Source organism: Fundulus heteroclitus, chromosome 12, assembly GCF_011125445.2.
Source record: "Fundulus heteroclitus isolate FHET01 chromosome 12, MU-UCD_Fhet_4.1, whole genome shotgun sequence".
Lineage (NCBI taxonomy): Eukaryota > Metazoa > Chordata > Actinopteri > Cyprinodontiformes > Fundulidae > Fundulus > Fundulus heteroclitus.
This window is the reverse complement of record NC_046372.1, coordinates 12929117-12947923: the sequence shown is the minus strand read 5'-3', so window position 1 is coordinate 12947923 and position 18807 is coordinate 12929117. Positions and strand designations below refer to the sequence as shown.

General features: G+C 39.0%; 2 protein-coding genes across 2 annotated transcripts; one reads left to right on the top strand and one right to left on the bottom strand.

Moving 5' to 3' along the window:
• The first annotated feature begins 6509 nt into the window (after window positions 1-6509).
• si:dkey-88e18.2 (interleukin-12 subunit beta) lies at window positions 6510-10031 on the top strand. The gene is given in 7 exon segments (XM_036143987.1): window positions 6510-6663; window positions 6786-6841; window positions 6843-7032; window positions 7166-7268; window positions 7928-8118; window positions 8659-8807; window positions 8923-10031. Coding segments are annotated over 7 exon segments (903 nt in total). The 5' UTR covers window positions 6510-6572; the 3' UTR covers window positions 9046-10031.
• A 4424-nt stretch (window positions 10032-14455) lies between these two features.
• On the bottom strand, window positions 14456-15493 carry LOC118564725. The gene has a single exon (XM_036143566.1). The coding sequence runs from the start codon at window positions 15344-15346 to the stop codon at window positions 14456-14458; it is 891 nt and encodes a 296-aa protein (XP_035999459.1). The 5' UTR covers window positions 15347-15493.
• Window positions 15494-18807: the final 3314 nt, after the last annotated feature.

The window sequence follows — 18807 nt, the reverse complement described above, 5'->3', positions numbered from 1 at the left end:
GGAGACGTTACCAGGAGACGAGCCAGTTCATCAGGAGATGTGGAGGAGGCTGTAAGAGGGCAGCACCGCTACCTCCAGCTTTGTGTATGGAGGAACACAGGCCACAAATGTGCATTTGTCTGCTCAAACGATCAGAAACAGACTCCATGAGGGTGGTATGAGGGTCCGACGTCCACAGGTGGTGGTTATGGTTACAGCCCCACACCAAGCAGGACTTTTGGCATTTTCCAGAGAACACCAAGATTGGCAAATTCAGCCCTCCATGTGCTCGCCAGAGGTTGTCTGACTGCCATTGGGTACAGAGGTGAGATCCTCAGACCCATGATGAGACCATATGCTGGGACGGTTAGTCCTGGGGTTCCTCCTAATGCAAGACAGTGCTAGACCTCATGTGGCTGGAGTGTGTCAGCAGTTCCTGAAAGATGAAGGCATTGGTGCTATGGACCGGCCCGCCCGTTCCCCCAGACCTGAATCCCACTGAGCACATCTAGGACATCATGTCTCGCTCCATCCACCAACGCCACGTTGCACCACAGACTGTCCAGGAGGTGGTGGATGAGCTTGGACTCCTCCCAGTCCAAGGTCTGGGAGGAGATCCCTCAGGAGACCATCCACCACCTCATCAGGAGGATGCCGAGGTGTTGTAGGGAGGTCCTACAGGCACATGGAGGCCACACACACTACTGAGCCTCATTTTGACTTGTTTTAAGGCAGTTACATCAAAGCTGGATCCACCTGTAGTGTGTTTTTCCACTTTAATTTTGAGTGTGGCTCCAAATCCAGACCTCCATGGGTTAATAAATTAGATTCCTATTGATCATTTTGGGGTGATTTTGTTGTCAGCACAATCAACTATGTAAAGAACAAGGTATTTATTAAGAATTTTTCATTCATTCAGATCTAGGATGTGTTATTTTAGTGTTCCCTTTAGTTTTTTGAGCAGTATATTTTACTTATGTAAATTCTACAGCAGAAGGCCTCATTTTGGTTCTAAAAAAGAAACATATTGACTGGGAGGCCCCTAAATCATAAACTGATATTCAACAGAACACAAGGTTATTTCCTTTTTTTCAATACAGTTTTGTTGTTGTTGTTCTGGTCAGACAAAACTCAGATGTGTGATATTTCCTCTTCCTGGTATGTGCCAGGCCCCTTTGTTCCAGTAAGCGTTCTATGCCCAGCATTTTCCTGAGTACTCTCAAAGCTTAGGACAAGAAAGTGACAAATTGGACTTGAACAATTAGAAATCTCACTATCCATTTTTTAAACAATATCTTGCATTTACTGGGGAAAACAGTTTTCATTTTCTTTTTAAAACAGCAGCTCATGGCTTTTCACTGGCTATATCTTCCCATTGTAACATCTGTGATTAATAGTTTCTCCAAAAGGTTACAGTGACTCAACATTTGTTTCAAAGCATTTTATTTTTAACACTTACTTTTTATAATTGTTCCAGATATACCAAAAAAATAAATTTAGATAAATAACTTTGTCACGTATCCAGTTCAAACAATTTTTTTTTTATTACAAGTTAATCATAGAATTTTCATCTATTGTCGACATTTTTCTGTGGTGTGTAAAATTATCCCTGTGGCTGTGTATTTTGAAAATATGTGGCATGAGTACCTACAGGTGTGCATTATTCAGTCTAGTGTAGTATGTTACACGCATAATACAGTTAAGCTGAATACTATTCACACTCCTGGAAGGTTTGGGTTTAAATTATTATTTTACTAACATGTTTTGTCTGACTGGAAGTAATATTTTTGGAGTGGCCCAGTCAGAGTAGCAAGTTTAATCTGAAAGAGAATTTGTGGAGGGAACTAAAGATTAGAGTGATAGCAAGGAGGCCTTCCTTCGCCAAAGATAAGACCTCAAAATACCAGCAGAAACATGCAATGAGCTGTTTGATAGGTTTGGTTGCTATAATGTCAATAGTTGAGAAGGTTAGAACTCATTTTTGACAAACCAATATTTGTTTGGACCAGAGTCCTTAAAAAAATCAATCAATCATTTAATCTGGATGGAATTAAATTGGCCTCTGTTAATAAAGTAAAAAACCCTTGGTGTTATTTTTGGCCATGACATGTCATTTAAATACCATATTAAGCAGATTTCTATAGTGTCCTTTTATATCGCCAAAATTAGAAACATTCTGTCCATGAGTGATGCTGAAAAACAATCGATGCATTTGTTACTTCTCTGCTGGACTATTGTGATTCATTAATATCAGGAAGTCCACAAAATGAAGTTCAAAGCATTTGGCTGATTCAAAACACTGTAGCAAGAGTTCTGATGAAAGTTAAAATGAGAGATCATATTTCTCCTATTTTAGCTTCACTTCATTGGTTTCCTGTTAAATCCAGAGTATAATTTAAAATTCTTCGTCTCACATATAATTCCCTCAATAATCAAGTTCTATCATACATCCGAGATCCGATTGCCCCGTATGTTCCTAACAGAGCACTCTCAGACTGCTCTCAGACTGCAGGTCTGCTGGTGGTTCCTAGAGTCTCTAAAAGTAGAATGGGAGGCAGATCCTTTAGCTATCAGGCTCCTCTCCTGTGGAACCAACTCCCAGTTTTGGTCCGTGAGGCAGACACCCTGTCTACTTTTAAGACAAGTGACTATTTTAGATCAGGATTGTTAGGATTGCTCAGTGAAATTCCCAGAAAGGCAAGACTTTAAATGTTCAAAGCTAGTATGAACAAGACTCTAAAAGAAGTGCAGTGAATTTTCCTGTGAAAGCTGGCTTTTCATTTTATTGAGTCAGTGACTAGACGCAAATACATTCCACGCTTATTAGATTTTTTTTATTTATAAGATTAAACCCTATATTGTTTCCTTCCAATTCCAAGTTATGTAATATTCTGTTGGTCTATCACATAAAATCTAAATAACACACAATAATAAAATGTCAAACATTTTTGTTGAGTTTAAATACTTTTACAGCCCACTGTACGTGAGAAAAGTTCAGTTTTTGTGATTGTTGGAATTTCTTCATGATGACTCCTTACTCATCCATCCATCAACACCCAGTTCCATGAATTGGTTTCTCAGAATCCTTACAGCCCAGATTCTAAGACAGAAAGACTGTCTATGCAGTTTGTAGGAGTGGACAGTCTGCTTTTGAATAGAACGTCTTTGGTTTGTTGCTTTTTTTTGTAACAGAATCAGATGCTGGGAACAACCAAAGGCTTTTCTGCGCAACAGCGGGAGGTGGGCTCGCTGGTGAAATTGTGGTAAGGAAAGTTGTGTCGAAACGTTCTCTGGGCGTGCTATTACCAACACGGTCATCAGTGTTACTTGTCTCATTGCTGTGACTGTATCAAAATGTGATATTACTTGCTAGAACAAACTTTGTCTTGGAGGGTTTTTATTGTAATATTTGGCTACAGTGCGTATATTCAGTTGCACTACCGTCTTTTGTGGCTCCATAAAGACTTAATAAGTTGAGGAAACCTCTGGAGCTATTTGTAAAAGCTGAACAGAGTCCTTCCATTATTTAATTTCCAGTGAAGTAACTAGATAAACAATTATTGTTTGATTTTTAGCGTATGTTTAAATAGGGAAATTCCCTTCCTGTGGTATGTAAGCAATATAGATGCTTTGCCAAATAAACTCATCTAACATTTTTTTGTTGAGTATTAAACAAGCTAGTTTAAACAGATCTGTTTGCTGTCGTGTTACATGTTTTTTTGTTATTGGAATTTGCACCAAAAGGTGTTGACCATGAATATTTAAAATGAGCGACTCTTTTCACACTCTAGCATTTGCATGGTTCCCCAGCTCAGAAGTGACTAAAACTTTTAAGGCTTTTAGGGAACTGAAACATCCCCCCCAGCTATTTTTGTGTCACTGACCTAAAAGACTTCACACTGTTTGGCTAAATAACACATTTACATTATGCATGTCATGCCGAAGGTGGAGAATTTACTTAGAAAATCAGAAGGTTGGAGGAGGGCTGGGCAAAAACAATGACCACATATTAATGTAACAGTGGATTCGCATGCAACTACGTCACACATATGACGAAAATAGTATGAGTATGAGTGACAGTAGACAGATGAGGCTCTCTTTCTGTTTTTGTTCTGTTGTAATTGACATTTTGCCACGCGGAAAAGAGTTGCCCCGTCTGTGAAGGGGAAATCCCGTCCATTTTTTTTTTTCAGTCAAAAGTCATGTTCTTAGGATGTTGCTTGCATCTTATATTGGGGAAACACCATTTTAAGAAATAATTTATGTTATATTTTCTAATAATTTCTGAAGATAATAGATTTTTGGGGGGATCATTTATCTCATTCAGTATATCAAATATATATATATATATATATATATATATATATATATATATATATATATATATATATATATATATATATATATATATATATATAGTGGAGACCTGTATCATCTGTTCATTAAACAGTGAAAAAAATGTTTTCAAAGCTCTGACTGACTACACAGTAAAAAGAAAAAGTATTTAACCCTAAACAGATTTCAATATCGGACACTGTTAACCAGAATAAATGCAAAATTAAGTTTTTAAACTATGATTTAATTTGTTCAGAGAAAAAAAGTCTTTCCAAACCAACCTGGCCCCATAAAAGCAATTGCTGCCTGAACCCAAATGACTGACTGCGCCACTCCGGGTGGAAACATCCGCCATCAATCATTCAGAATATGTGACAGTAAGTGTTTTACATCAGAGTGGGGAAAAATATATTTCTCCCTCTTTTCCTTGTAAGATTGTTTTAATTCAGTCACACTGGAGAGTTTTTAAGCACGAACGACCTGTTTAAGGTCATATCACAGCATGTCAATGTGATTTCAAGCCTTAATTCGATCAGGTCATTCCAAAGCCTTCATATATTTTTTTTAACAATTCAAGTGTGCTTCAGATCGCTGTCTTGCTGCCATTCTCCTGCATGGTTTTCTAGTAGAAGACAGAATTCCTGATTCCATCAGTGACAGCAAGTCATCCAGATTCTGAAGCAGCAAAGCAACGCCGGACCATCACACTACCACTGCCATGTTTAACTGTGGTTATGATGCTCTTTTTCTGAAATGCTGAAAAGAAAATTCTTTTTCACATTGCTATATACTGAAAGGTATAGGTTAGGGTGTTTTGAAAATAATGATTTACTTTAACAAAGACACCAAAGTTGCACTGTTCTTAATTGGAAAGTAGCAAACAGAATATCTATCTTTTTAAAACCGTTTGAGTCATGACTTTTGCTGTAAAGTCAAAAACTTGACATAAGGAAATCCAAGGATTTGTCATCTAAAAATAAATGCTAATTGGTCTTTAGAAAGATTTATAATTAGATGTTTTTTTCCCCCCCTGAACGTTTCCTTGTTGTGCATTCTGGCCTTGCTATTCAAATACGGGGCAACAGAAAAGTTGTGTATTTCACCTTAATGGTCAGTGGCAAACCCCATCTCATAAACACCCACGTTCCCTGTTTTTTTTTTTTTGCCTCCGTCGAAACTCAGATAATATCTGCTTGATCAGTAATATCTGTGAAATGTAACTTGCACGGCAGAATAGAGGAAATACGCCGTCAAGCATTGCTGCCTGCAGGCTTTTATCAACACTCTGTGGGTCAGTTTCTGTCGCACCTCAAAAAAGAAGGTGTGGAGGGAGGTGGTGACGTATGCGCCGTGCCACGCTATAAAAATCCTACTCCGTGAGCCGTTAGAGCATACATCACCAGGATCACGATCACCAAACTTGTGGGATCTTCTCTTTTTCAGCCTGACTTCAGAGTAACTTCATCCAAATGGTAAGAAATTACTTCTAAGAAATTACTTCTAAAACAATGAGTTGCTTTTCTAAACACATTTTAACCACACAATGCTAAATATCCCAATTTGTGTTTTGTTTTCAACTTTATTACAAAAGTCTACCTCCTAAAGATGAAATGATTTGCAGAATTGTTTCTTCTGCATGTTTTCCCCCTTACTTTTTTCCCCACAGCTGTCTCTTTATTGAACTGTAACCCTCACTGATAGACTCTCCTCTCCCTCCTCACACCTACGTCTGTTTTCTTATTCTGTTATTCACAAGACTGTAATGTTAACCTGCACTCCTGACTGTTACTATTGTAACAATATGTTTACATGCATCTTGCACTACTCATCATGACTGTATATTGATTTGGACTGCTGACTGTTTATTCACAATTGTATACATATACATTTGCAATACCGTACTTTAACTGTAATATGCAATTACCTTCCACTACACTTTAATTTAAATAGCTGTCCAAATGTCCAAACTCTAATTATTCATTTTATAGTAATAGCTACCTGTATATCATGCTCGTAATTCTGCCTATAGTTATAGCCACCTGTACATATATTCATAGTACATGTAAACTCTGTTATAATAATCATCTGTATATTATGCTATTGTACATATCTGTAAAACTCTATTCACAGTAATATCCACCTGCTATTGCACTTCTGGTTAGAACTAAACTGCATTTCGTTGCCTTGTACCTGTACCTGTGTAATGACAATAAATTTGAATCTAATCTAATCTAATCTTACTCTCTCACTGTCGCCCAATGTGCCAGACGACCGCATTGTTGTGCATCGCTGGGTTCCTGCTGATCAGCTTGAATGCGGCACAAGACCTCAACCACTTTCCAGAAAACTGTAGGTGTTTCTCTTCCAGTTCACACGCTTTTGCAATATCCATTCTCGTCCAGTTTTAAAGGGATTCAGATTTGCCAAATTTAACACATTCTCCACGTTCGTCTCTCCCCGAATCTGTTCAGTTGTTCTGGCAAAAAGAAATGGACACTCTGTCACCCTTACCTGCGACGATACCAGGCCCCGAAAAAGTGACATGGAAGCTGAACGATGAAGACATCGATTCTGAAGATGACTTTGAGCCGAAGGACCGACATCTAATCGTGAAAGAGGTGGACATACCCCTGCTGGGAGAATACAGCTGCTGGAGAGGGGAGGAAAAACTGTCTTCGACCTATCTGCTACAGGAGACCGAGGAGGGAGAGGATATAGGTGGGTTATGCCTCTTTATCCAACTGAAACTGGCTGGGTGGAGGGGTTTGTCACATAAAAGTCGATGCACGTAACAGTCTCTGTTCTGTTTTTAGTAACACTTGCATTATCTCTTCATCGTGTATCATTACAGATTCTTTGCTCACATGCCGTGCAAAGTCCTATGATTGTAACTTCCACTGCAGCTGGACTGACAGCAGATATGCGGTGGTGCGCCTTGGAATTGGCCCTGAATGGTAAATGTTCAATATGGCTCAAGAGACCACACTTACTGTATATAAAAGAAATTAAATCTAACCTGTAATCTGAGCACACAAGCTTTGTATAGGTGGGGGAGGGTATCACACATGGAGAAATAATTGTTTTTGACAGCCAGCGGTGCCACAGTTGTTGGTGCAATAAGTTTTATAAAACAACTGGAATTAACTTTTTTCATTGTTCAGGATGAGTTGAAGCCTGTGAATTAAATTGACTTCATACTGCCCTGGTTTCTAAATAGGCTCATTTCTTGCATTTTTCAAAATAGGAAAGATGAGAAGACATGCCATTCAAGTAAGACAAATATGTGTCAAACACCATAAATCAGGATAAAAAGGGGGGAATATGATGGGGAAAAAAGGCCTTTTCACCTGAACTTTGACATCATTACAGTCACCAAAAATCAAAAAGCTTAAAACTGCAACTGTATGATTTGCATTTTATTTTTTAAGCTGATCAGAGTGTCTAGGAACTTTTAATTAGTAAAACCGTTACATACTGTTATCTTGGGGCACAACTATAACCAAATTCAAAGTGCGAAACACGAGCGAAATGTGCCATTTAAGACAGGTCAATGTGTGAAGAATTTATATATATATATCCAGTCTAACCGCTGTGGTATTTGTTGCTTCTACAGCAGACGGGGTCACAAATCATGTCACTGGGTGAGCAGCAGTGGCCAGCTCAAGAACGAGGGGTTCCAGTTTGAGCTGTCCCACAACCTCTCGCCATATGCTGAGGAAAGCACCATGGTGGAGGTCACCGCTGAAGCCATCGACAACCCCTTCCTCCTCAGGAGAACCAAAATGTTTTATCTCAGAGAGATTGGTGAGTTGATACAAACTGAACGAGAATTTAAAGAACTCTGGGGGAGATTATCAGCAGGTCCTGTTAAACTACGGCCATCAAAGTGCTCCAACTGAGCAAAGCTTGACAACATGTCATCACCTTCCGTCTAAACCACGTGTGATTGTGGCTGAAAGAGGAAACTTTAAAAGCTGGCCACCCACTGTCGATGTCTAAGAGTGGCTGAGAAGTTGTTAGAGTTGATCAAAAACCCCTTTGCAGTGTCTTTAATTAGTCTTGTTTTGACTGTATGCATGAGAACAGAAAGTCTGATTCGGAAACACATCCTGCTAACATTTTCATCTAAACAAGTATTAGAAAAGATGTTCATTGACCTGCTTAAAGGGTTAAGCTAAACAGCAATATTTATCAACGAGGTGTTTAAATTATGATTTTTTTTTTCTCAGTAATACCAATTTCTATTTCCAAATCAGCTAAACTGATCACCATATGCTCCCCATAGAAACATTGTGAATGTATTTCCATCTTCATGCTTTTTGCTTTTGTCTTCCACCACTGCAGTTGTGCCTGACAGCCCTCAGATTGCCAGCTCTCGGGTGGTGGGGCAGCAGCTGAGCGTTACCATCGAGCCGGCGTCCAGCTGGTCAACTCCTCACAGCTTCTTCAGGCTGGAGCATGAGATCGAATACATGTTCAGAGACGACGGCCGGGTAAACACCGCTTGATTCTGAATCGCACAGCCTTGAGTTTTTTTTTTTTTTACAGCTGTCCCAGGATCTGTCTGTAGGACGTTGTCGTCTGATTGCGGTTTCTGTTTGCCTTCAGATCGAACGCTCTTCGTCTTCCCTGATACCGAAGAGGATCAGTAAACTGAGGGCCCGCTCCAGAGACCCGCTGGTGCTCTCACCTTGGAGCCAGTGGACACCGTGGAAAAATGTAACCCACTGAAGTTATCTGATCCCCGTTCTGTCAACGTCTCCTCTCTTTATGCGCTCGCAATGTTTCACGTGTCTTCAATGTCTCGTTGTATGTGTAATGAAGGATTTTGATGATGGACCCTTGTGCCTGCGTGGAACCATCAAATAATGATGGTTCAGCAGAGCTGGCCTGAGTGGCCAAGTGATCTAAGCCACAGCTAAGGGCTCCAAAACCATCGGCTTGAATTTGATTACAGACCAAAAAACATTTTAGATTTACATTTTCTAGAATACTATTAAATTTGATTTCCTGGATTCAGATTAGACATAAATATACGATTTAAAATGGTTTAAAATTCATTATTTAGGTGAATTGGTAAGTTTACTTTAAAAAAGTACAAAAAAACAATCTTTAGTATTTGATTGTTACAGTCAGACACTACAAGTTTAATCTTTTCCTTGTGTTGGAGCTCAGTTTGTTCTCAAAGACATCTTGGCAAGTTAATAACCATTTACCAGCGATTGCTTTTAAGTTAATGTAATCAAACTTGGCCTCTTCTCCTATACTTCACCAAATCGGTATTAAACGCTGTTAGCGGTGGTAATGAAGACGGGTTACAAATCAAATTCTGTTTATAACCCTGCAGTCAGAAAAAGCTGTATTTAATGTAATTGACAATATATTTATTTATTTATTTATCTTTATTGGAGTTCTCAAAAAAATTATTTATAAGTATTTATTTATTTATTTATTTATTCATTGTTATTTACAAGAACACTCCTTCCTAATATGGAGTCTGATATGTCTCTGTGAGGGTAACCTGAGGTCGAAAAAGGAAGAAAAATGTCTCTAAACCTACGTCTGAGTTGGAGGAGTCGGCTTCAGTGTCTGACATCACGATATGCGTTTCTTGTCTCTGTTATTTTTGTATGTGTGTTGGTGTTTCTGTGTATTTTTGTGGTTTTGCTCAGTGCAAAGCAAATGACTATTAAAAGAGCTTTCTGCTTCTTTCCTTATACACGTTCCTTCTTCATTTATGTGTTGCCTGGGTCATGCATGCATGAGTGAATGGCTCGAAGAGCTGAGAAATCCCCCTTTACAGTAAAGTAATTTTCATAGAAACCAAATTATTTGTCTATTCAAATGTCTTTATAGGGTGTTAGGATCATGCTGCCTTTGCCGTACAGGTTAGGTTGTGGTAACATCTTTGAAAGCACCAGTTAATAATATACTTTCTGTTAGTATTTAAAAAGGAATCACACTTTCCAAGACACAAAATAGACACATCAAATTCAGTTACGAATCATTTATACAGTTTCTTGGTAAAGGAACGTTTCCCCACGTTGTCACGTTACAACCTCACACTTCGATGCATTTATTGTGGTAGACCAACTCCAAAATGTTCTTACAAATAAAAATGTAAAAAGTGTGGCATGCAAGGTGATCCTCCAACACAGTCTTAAATCTTTTGCAAATTCACTTTGCAAAATTGCCCTGGAATTTGCTTCATCCATGTTCCCAGCAAGGAGGAGTATCCCCGGAGCAAAACACTCCCTCTGCAGTGTTTTCATGGCGGGGATGGTGTGTTCAGGGCGATGTGCAGTGGTAGTTTCCCATCACAAATAGCGTTTTGCTTTTATGCCAAAGAGTTTAACTTTCTAATCAACATATCTTCTTCCACATGTTAACCATGGCCCCTAAATTAAATGGGGCTATCGGTAGCTTTCTTTAATAGTACCTTTCTTCTTCCCACTCTCCCAGAAAGGCCAGCTTGGGGAATTTCCCCACTAATCGTTGTCAGATGGAAATATTCTCCCACCTGAGCTGTTAATCTGTACAACTCCTCTGGAGTTTTCATAGGTCTCTTGCCAGTGTTTCTGATGAGCCCTGTCCTAGTGTGTTCCCTGGTCATTTTCACGTTTGTTCTTTAACTTATCCTTGAGGCCTTCACAGGTCAGCTTTATTAATAAAGAGAAGGGTTTTGTAATCCAGATTTCCATTTTATTCATCTTCAGAATGTTGCACTCCTTTGTGCTGGTAGGTCATATTAACATATTAATTAATATTCATGGTTGTAATGAAAGTAAATACGAATGATTAAATAAATAAAACAGACCAAGGGGTATGAATACTTTTGCTAAGCACTATCTGTTGAAATAAAAAAGGGCATTTAAATGTATGATTTTACGTTGTCACAAAGAATATGTTCTCTCCTGAGTGAAAATAATAAAACAAACTTTGGGTAAATTACTCATTTATTTTCATCTTTTGTATTGTAAATTTTATTCTCAGTGACCACTTTAAAACTGCCATTGGGGAAAATGCAGAATATGTTTTTTTTATACCATATTAAATGTATGTTTCACGTAACATTTGATTTTTTTGCAGCTACTCAGCTGAATAAAATTTATTTAATATTTTTTTGGGTAAATAGATCACTCTAAAGTTCTAAGGGGAAAAAAAGAAAAACTGTACAATAATAAAATTTCCCACATTGTGAAAATGATACACCTTGGCTTCAAATGTTTTACAGCTATAACATTTATTTTATGCATTATTCTCAATCCTTGTGATTCCAATGCCGTTCCAAGTCAGAGTTTCCATTAATATGGAGAAAGATGTTTTCAGTTTTCATGCTATTTGTGCAAGTATTACAGTACTTAATCTGTTCTTACCTCATTACAGGTGAAGAAGTCATGCCGATGCAAAAAGAAAAACAAATCTGAGCTGCCAGCCAAGTGTTTGGAACGCTGCAAGAAGAAAACGGGGGAAAGAAGAACTAAAGGTGCTAAGCAAAGTCAAATGTTAATGAATGAGATAAATCGGCTCATAACGAATAATTAACTTATATAGTTCACCGATTTTGCTATACATCGCATAGTACCCAAGCTGTTTGTTTTGATGACTTGCTACATTCAACAAGCGAACAATCATTACAATCAATGAGATGTATTGCATGTTTCAAAACTCTAGGAAAATGTGTGGAGAGTAACAGCTAACTGTCAGGCTTTTTCAGGGACTTAGTTAAAGCAGGAAATCAGGGAAGGAAAGAAAATGTAAACCTACTGCCAGGTTAGTGACCTAGATTCATAGACAAGGAATTTTTTTTGTTTGTCTGTGGTTTGCATGAAACCAGGAAACTCTAGTACGATCCAAATAAATTTAACCCACCATATCCTTGACTGAGGAAGCATCATTAATTATGCAGTTTTTATGTTTTTTGCATCCTGGTTCCCCCTACAGTTGTGATATAAGACAACATCGTTGGAAAATACTACTACCATTATTGTTATTGTTATTTTTATTATAATGTTATTAATTTAATTGTTATTACTATCAGTTCTAACTACATTAGCTCACATTTATGTTCATAAATAAATCCCTCGTCATTTTCCAAGATCAACCCGAAGCGGGAGTGACACCATTACTGCGATCTGAAAAAAACATTGGAGACCCCTTTTAAGAATTGGTCCTTTATTAAGAAATATTCAAATATTGAATATTCTCTTTTTGATTTCTGGATAAGGAAATAAAACATCTTAATTTACTCACTAAACAAAAGAAAACAACACATCAAATATGCTTTTTAGCAAAAAAAAGAAGTTAGTACATCCTACGTCCTAATATATGTATTCCAGAGGTCCTGATCTCTGGCCTTCATGGTTTTTATCAGAGCAAAGGTTTCCTCCAGTTAAAGCTGTGCCATCTCTCTTTGATTAAACATGCTTGAGCTTTCATATCAACATTAGTAAGATCCTGCCGTAGTTGGAGACTTTGTTTAGCTACTTGCAGTCTACTTTCAAGGTAACCCTGCATGGACAGTCCAGACCTGGGATTGCTGATAGTTATTCTGAATGTTGTCAACTCGTAGACTCTTGACCATACAGTGGAATAGCTAACTTAAAGATTTTTTAGACCTATTGAAATCCCTTACCAGGCTCATTAGCTGCTGCGATCGTATTCCTAGAGGCATCAGATAGCTCCTTAAATCTTACAGTGTTCACTCTTACTTCAGTTGTCAGGGTCACACGTGTCTGGGGGCTAAACAAGGCGAACCTCATTCAAAATACTGAGTAACAATGTTCATATCATGCAAACCTGGTGTGATACACCTTCATGTAAGTTTGGCCATTTAATTGAGAGTAAAGGTGGGGTGTAATAATTTATTTCTTACCAGAACTCACATTTTTATTCATTTCTATGGAGAAATTTAAAAGGTCTTTTTTTTTGGTTGGGGCTGCTTATCGACAGTGATATTAAAAATATCAGAATATATGCTCTGATCAGGCCCATTTATCATCTGAAAACAACCTGTAAGCAAGTATTTAATATACTTTTCATTACGCTCACATTTTTGTATTAAACACTTTGTATTTGTTTTATTGGTCTGATGTAATATAATATTTCTAAAATGTCATGTTTTCATTAGCTGTAAGCAAATAAAACACCACAATTAACAAAAATAAAGACTTGAAAACATCAATCTGTCTGTAATTAATCTACATAATATGCTTTCCTTAGTGAATTAAGTTACTGAAATGTATTAACTTTTCAATTAGTGTGTAATTTATTGAATGGGGGTCTACATTACTTAAAAATCAACACATTTAAAGTTGATATTAAATATCCATATGTTCAATATAGTTAAAAAAAGACCTTTATAGTGTGTCCTGATTTTTTTCCCTGCCCATTAGACTGTATTTCATTTTACGAATCATTAACACGTTAACATTAACACATGTTTCCACTTTTAATTGTCATCCTATAATTTCAACCCTAACAATAAATATAAAAGCACGGTTAGGTTTTGATTGAACTAAAAAAATGCATAGAAAACAACAACAAATAACACAATTTCTTTTATAAACATAAAACACTTTTTGTGCTTTCCACATTTGTTAAAAGAAAAGTCAAGAAAACAGCACATATTAAGCAGCCTAATGATCACAAAGAGAAAAGAACATAACAAGACAAAGCACAATCACTAATACCTGTGGATCTGTCTTTTAAAAATGACAGCCTTTAAACAGGTATTAAAATACTTTTCATTACACTCATATTTCTACATTAAAAAATGTTTGTTTTAGTCGTCTGATGTCATATTCTAATCTTAGATGTCTGCAAGCAGAAACTCAAGGTAAGTAACATAAAGGCTTGAAAACATCATATGTGTTACTGACCTTTATAACGTGTCTCACTGTGGATTGAGTTATTGAAAAAAATTATTTTATACTAAGTTAAAAAGACAAACCGGGAACAAGCATCCTCGTTAATGTTAACTTGTTTGCCTAATAATTTCTGGGAGAGTAATACATGAAGGAAAAAAAGCGCATTTATTCAAATTGAACTTGGATAGATTCTATGTTCCTACATATTCATTTGACATGTTTGTTATGAACCTTCAGATCATATTTGTTGTGATTTAACATTTGTATTTCTTTTACTTCGTCCTGCAACGAGGGCACACCCGCCCCCACACCGTCCTCACCGTAGCCTCCCGCAGAGCCGGGCTCCCCCAGATGTACACAGACGGCGTGCACAGGGCATTGAGACGGGCCATGATCACAAAAAGATTTGTTGCATCGTTTCGGAAAGTCAACCCTGCTCCTGTAAAATATTTTATGGCAATATTCACAAAAGACGGGCACCACAGCACCAGGAAGCTTATTACAACAAAAATAATGATCCTCAGCGACTCCTTCTTGCTCTCTCTCTCTGGACCTGGGGGATCCCTCTGCAGCTGATACTTTGCTACAACATAAAGTTTGATGGTCATGATCACTTTGGTGAGCACTATCAGCTGGAAGAAGATGATGCCGAACACATACAGCTGTATAGCTTTGGAGACAGGCAGCAAATTCCTAAGCAGCAGGTGGAACACATTGTACAGCCAGCAGTAAACGTTTATTCCTATGACAACCTGCCTTGTTATAAAACGGCTGTAGACAAATGGATAACATACAGCAAAATACCTGTCAAACTGAGCAAACAGAAATGTCAGTATGTTGACCCCTAACAGATCCCGTAATACGCTGTACGTCCAGTCTCTGAAAGGATTCCGCTCCCGAACATCAAACAGGCCCAGATAATACACAGAGAAACCCACCAGAGTGTCACAGATGCTGGTATTCAGCATGAAAATGAAGCGGTTCTGAAGGCGGAGCGCTCTGGTGGCTGAGATCCCGATCACCACCGTCCCTGCTACCAGGACTGTGCTGGTGGCGAATAAAATGTGGAAGATGAAGATGAAGTAGTCCTCCGGGCTGCTGAAGTCCACAGAGAGAATAACTCCTGCTGCTTCTGCCGAGTCTGTCATGTTGGACAGCAGCATTGTTAGTGAAACTCACGCACAGACTCTGTTATATAGTTGCTGTGAAGTCACTGGAGATAAGCTGCAGAGAGCTGATGACAATTCACTCTTTAGTTCCTTACAAAAGTTTTTATACAACTGGAACTTTCTCACATTTAATCCAATGACAAATAAAAACATAGATGCATTTCATTGGAGCTGGTGATTGACCAACTCTGAGTTTAATGTAACTATGAAGTGGGAAACAAATTGAATATGTTCCAATATATATATTCATTCTTCTTTCCACATTATTATGTGCAAGTGCCTCAGAGTTTTGTTAGTGAAGATTAGTGAACAAGCAGCACCATGAAGACAGAGGGTTACAGCCGACAGGTGAGGGATAAAGTCACGGAGAAGTTTAAATCAGAGTGAGGTCATAAAACATTATCTTGAGCTTTCAACAACTGATGGAGTGCTGTTTAATCCATCTTCCGATAACAGAAAAAGTATGGCAAACATGGAAATTTACCAACATATGGATGTCCATGGCAATTTTAGAGAATGGACAAAGGGAGCAATAATTACAAAACCATCTAGAGGTTTGTGGTAACAGTGAAGGAGCTGCAGAGATCCACAGCGCAGGTGAGAAAACCTGGGAACAGGCCAACTGTTAATCTTCATAAATCCTGCTCACTGTTCACCATACATCATGTAGTAGACATGTCAAATTTGTGGGTGATGTTGAAGGTGATGAGGCCAAGTGTTTTGGCCTACTTACAGAACATTATGTGATATGGAAAACTAAGTTTGCACATCACTTTATACACATCCCAATGGTGAAATGTGGTAGTGGCATCATTGTGCTGCGGGGATGTTTTTTTTTTTTTTTTTAGCAGTGATGGAGATACTGTTCAGAGTTGACAAAAATACTCAGCTAAATAGAGGACAATTGTGGAAGAGAACTGATTAGAGGATATGAAAGCCTTGCGAAATTAACATTCTAGAAGAACAGTGACTTCAGTTCAACCTGGAAAGACTCACACAGACAGAAAAGGCAATTAGACAGATTTATTGCCATAAATAAGTAAGAGTTCTTTGGCACTTGTACTCCGGCAGAAGACGTGAAAGCTGCAAATGGCTATAAACTTGGATATTCAATTTTAGGATTAGTATTAGTGAAGTCTTCCCCCGAAAAGAAGCTACCAAGGCCGAGATCAACCAAATCCAAATGACTGGGAGGAACTGAAAATGGAAGCCTAGAGAGTGAGGTGACAGAGAAGAGGAGGTGAATTAGAGGCCTAGGGATGTGGCAAAAGAATATGCCATGAGGAGAGAGTTCATGAGACCCTGACAAGGCGTAGAGAGGAAAGGATTATGATGACTGCCATGACATGAGGAGTTGTGAGAGCCTGACTAGGCGTAGAGAGGGAATGATGATGGTGTTGGGCCTGAGATGAGGAGTTGTGAGAGCCTGACAAGGCCTAGAAATGTTATAGACTTGGCCATGCCAGAAAAGGTATGGAGGGTGTGGACTTGGCTGTGCCTGACAAGGCCTAGAAAGGTTATAGACATGGCCATGCCAGAAAAGGTATGGAGGGTGTGGACTTGGCTGTGCCTGAAAGCGTATAGAGGGTGTGGACTAGCTTGTGCATGACAAGTCATAGAAAGAGTATGGACTTGGCCATGCCTGACAAGACGTAGAGAGGGTGTGGACTTGCCCATGACAAGGCAAAGGGAGTGAGGAGTTGGCATGTGGATCTAGGCACAGAAATAATGTGTTGTCTGAGACTGCAAAGGTGTAGAGACGATGAGATGCGATGAGGCGGGACATGCCTAGGAAAGATAGATTAGGTCTGTGAAAGACTAACCACCAGTTAATTGCCTTACCTAAGAGTTGAGATATTGTTGAGCAACTTGCACTGAGTGAAGGTCTGGATGAATATAAGAAAATGCTAAAGAAGATCAACAGCTGAACTGTTGGAGCGAGACTTAAGGAATGGGTTAGTGCTATAGAGGTTGCCTCCTATTTTAAATGAATGCTCTGAGAATTGACATTAATGTCTATTTGATGGTGTTTTGGTATAACTTTAGGATTAACCGATTTTAGTGACCGATTGATACAGCGACCCCTAGCTTCCCAGAGGAATAATCGCATCAATAAATCTGGTGTCCTATGGTTACTGAACAAATCCATCCATCCATCCATTTTCTAACACGTCTATCTCATGTGGGTTCGCAAGGGGTGCTGGTGCCTTTGTCTAGCTGTCAATGGGCGAGAGGCATGATACACCCTGGACAGGTCGCCAGTCTATCGCAGTACTGCTGATGGGAGAAGCCAAGGAACGGACTGAGCTGCGTTGAGCAGAGAGAGAGGAGGTGTCAATTTGGCACAAACGGAGGCGATCCCCTGGAGATGCGCTATGATAGATGATATGCAGTGCTGGAGAGAGTCCATGGATGAGATAAATTAATTATCACTGGATAGCTTGGGCTGTGGGAGGGACGGCTTGAAAAATGGAGACTGGAGGAGGGTCTGCTGCTGAAGACGGGCTTGACGACACAGCTGTAAGAGCTGGGGTTGGAAACCAGGCGACCACGGCAACTCTTTGGAAGAGGATTTGATGCATTTTGAGGTGCTTGCCAGACTAGATAGAGAGTGAAGGAGGAGATGAAGGAAAGGAATTGCCAAATGGCAAGAACGCAGTGAGATGGCCAAGATGGAACGAGTGCAAACCAGAGCCAGGAGATATCCTACACGCTCAAAGCTCAACTGAAGAGCAGGGGAATGCATGGTTGGAGGTCTTTCCAAGCAAAGCTTAGCAGGATGATTGACTGAGGTAGGAAGAGGACCTGATGCAGATTGGCTGGATCGTGGACACATGACGAGACAGTCGGGGAACAGGTGAGTCTTCCTGTCTGAACTTACGTCTAAACTCCAACACACAATCACAGCTACAGTGGAAGGACATGGCCCAGTATAAGACCAAACCTAGATCCAATTGAGAATCAGTGATAAGACTTGAAAACTGCTGCTCACACGTGACCTTCATCCATCGTGAAACTAAACAATTTGGCAAAGAACAATGGGCACAGATGCCAATCTCTTGATGTGCAGAGCTGGTAAGGAGGAAGGTGGTTTTGCAAAGTATTTTCTCATGGGGGCAAAATGCAGATATTTGATAGCATTGTATTTTAGGCTTAAGGACTGTACACATGTTAGTTCTGAAACTGATATCCGCCCCAGGGTGCTGATAAGTGTAACAGACAGGATAGTTGAATAAATTTAGGGTCCTTTAATCATTGAACAGATGACATACAGCAGCCCTCACATTTACAAATCTCACATTCTACATAGTAAAACCCATTTATTAAAACCTAGACTTGAACAGTTTTAACTCCTATGGCTAACTGGGCCCACACTGCAAACACTTCACTGTATGTTAATGTGTTTGCCACTAGGGGTCTCTATACACCTTATTATGAACTAGAAGATTTCTCTG

Bases quoted from the DNA above. Each gene is read 5' to 3' on its own strand.
- LOC118564725 (XM_036143566.1), bottom strand. From the start codon at position 15,346: ATGCTGCTGTCCAACATGACAGACTCGGCAGAAGCAGCAGGAGTTATT.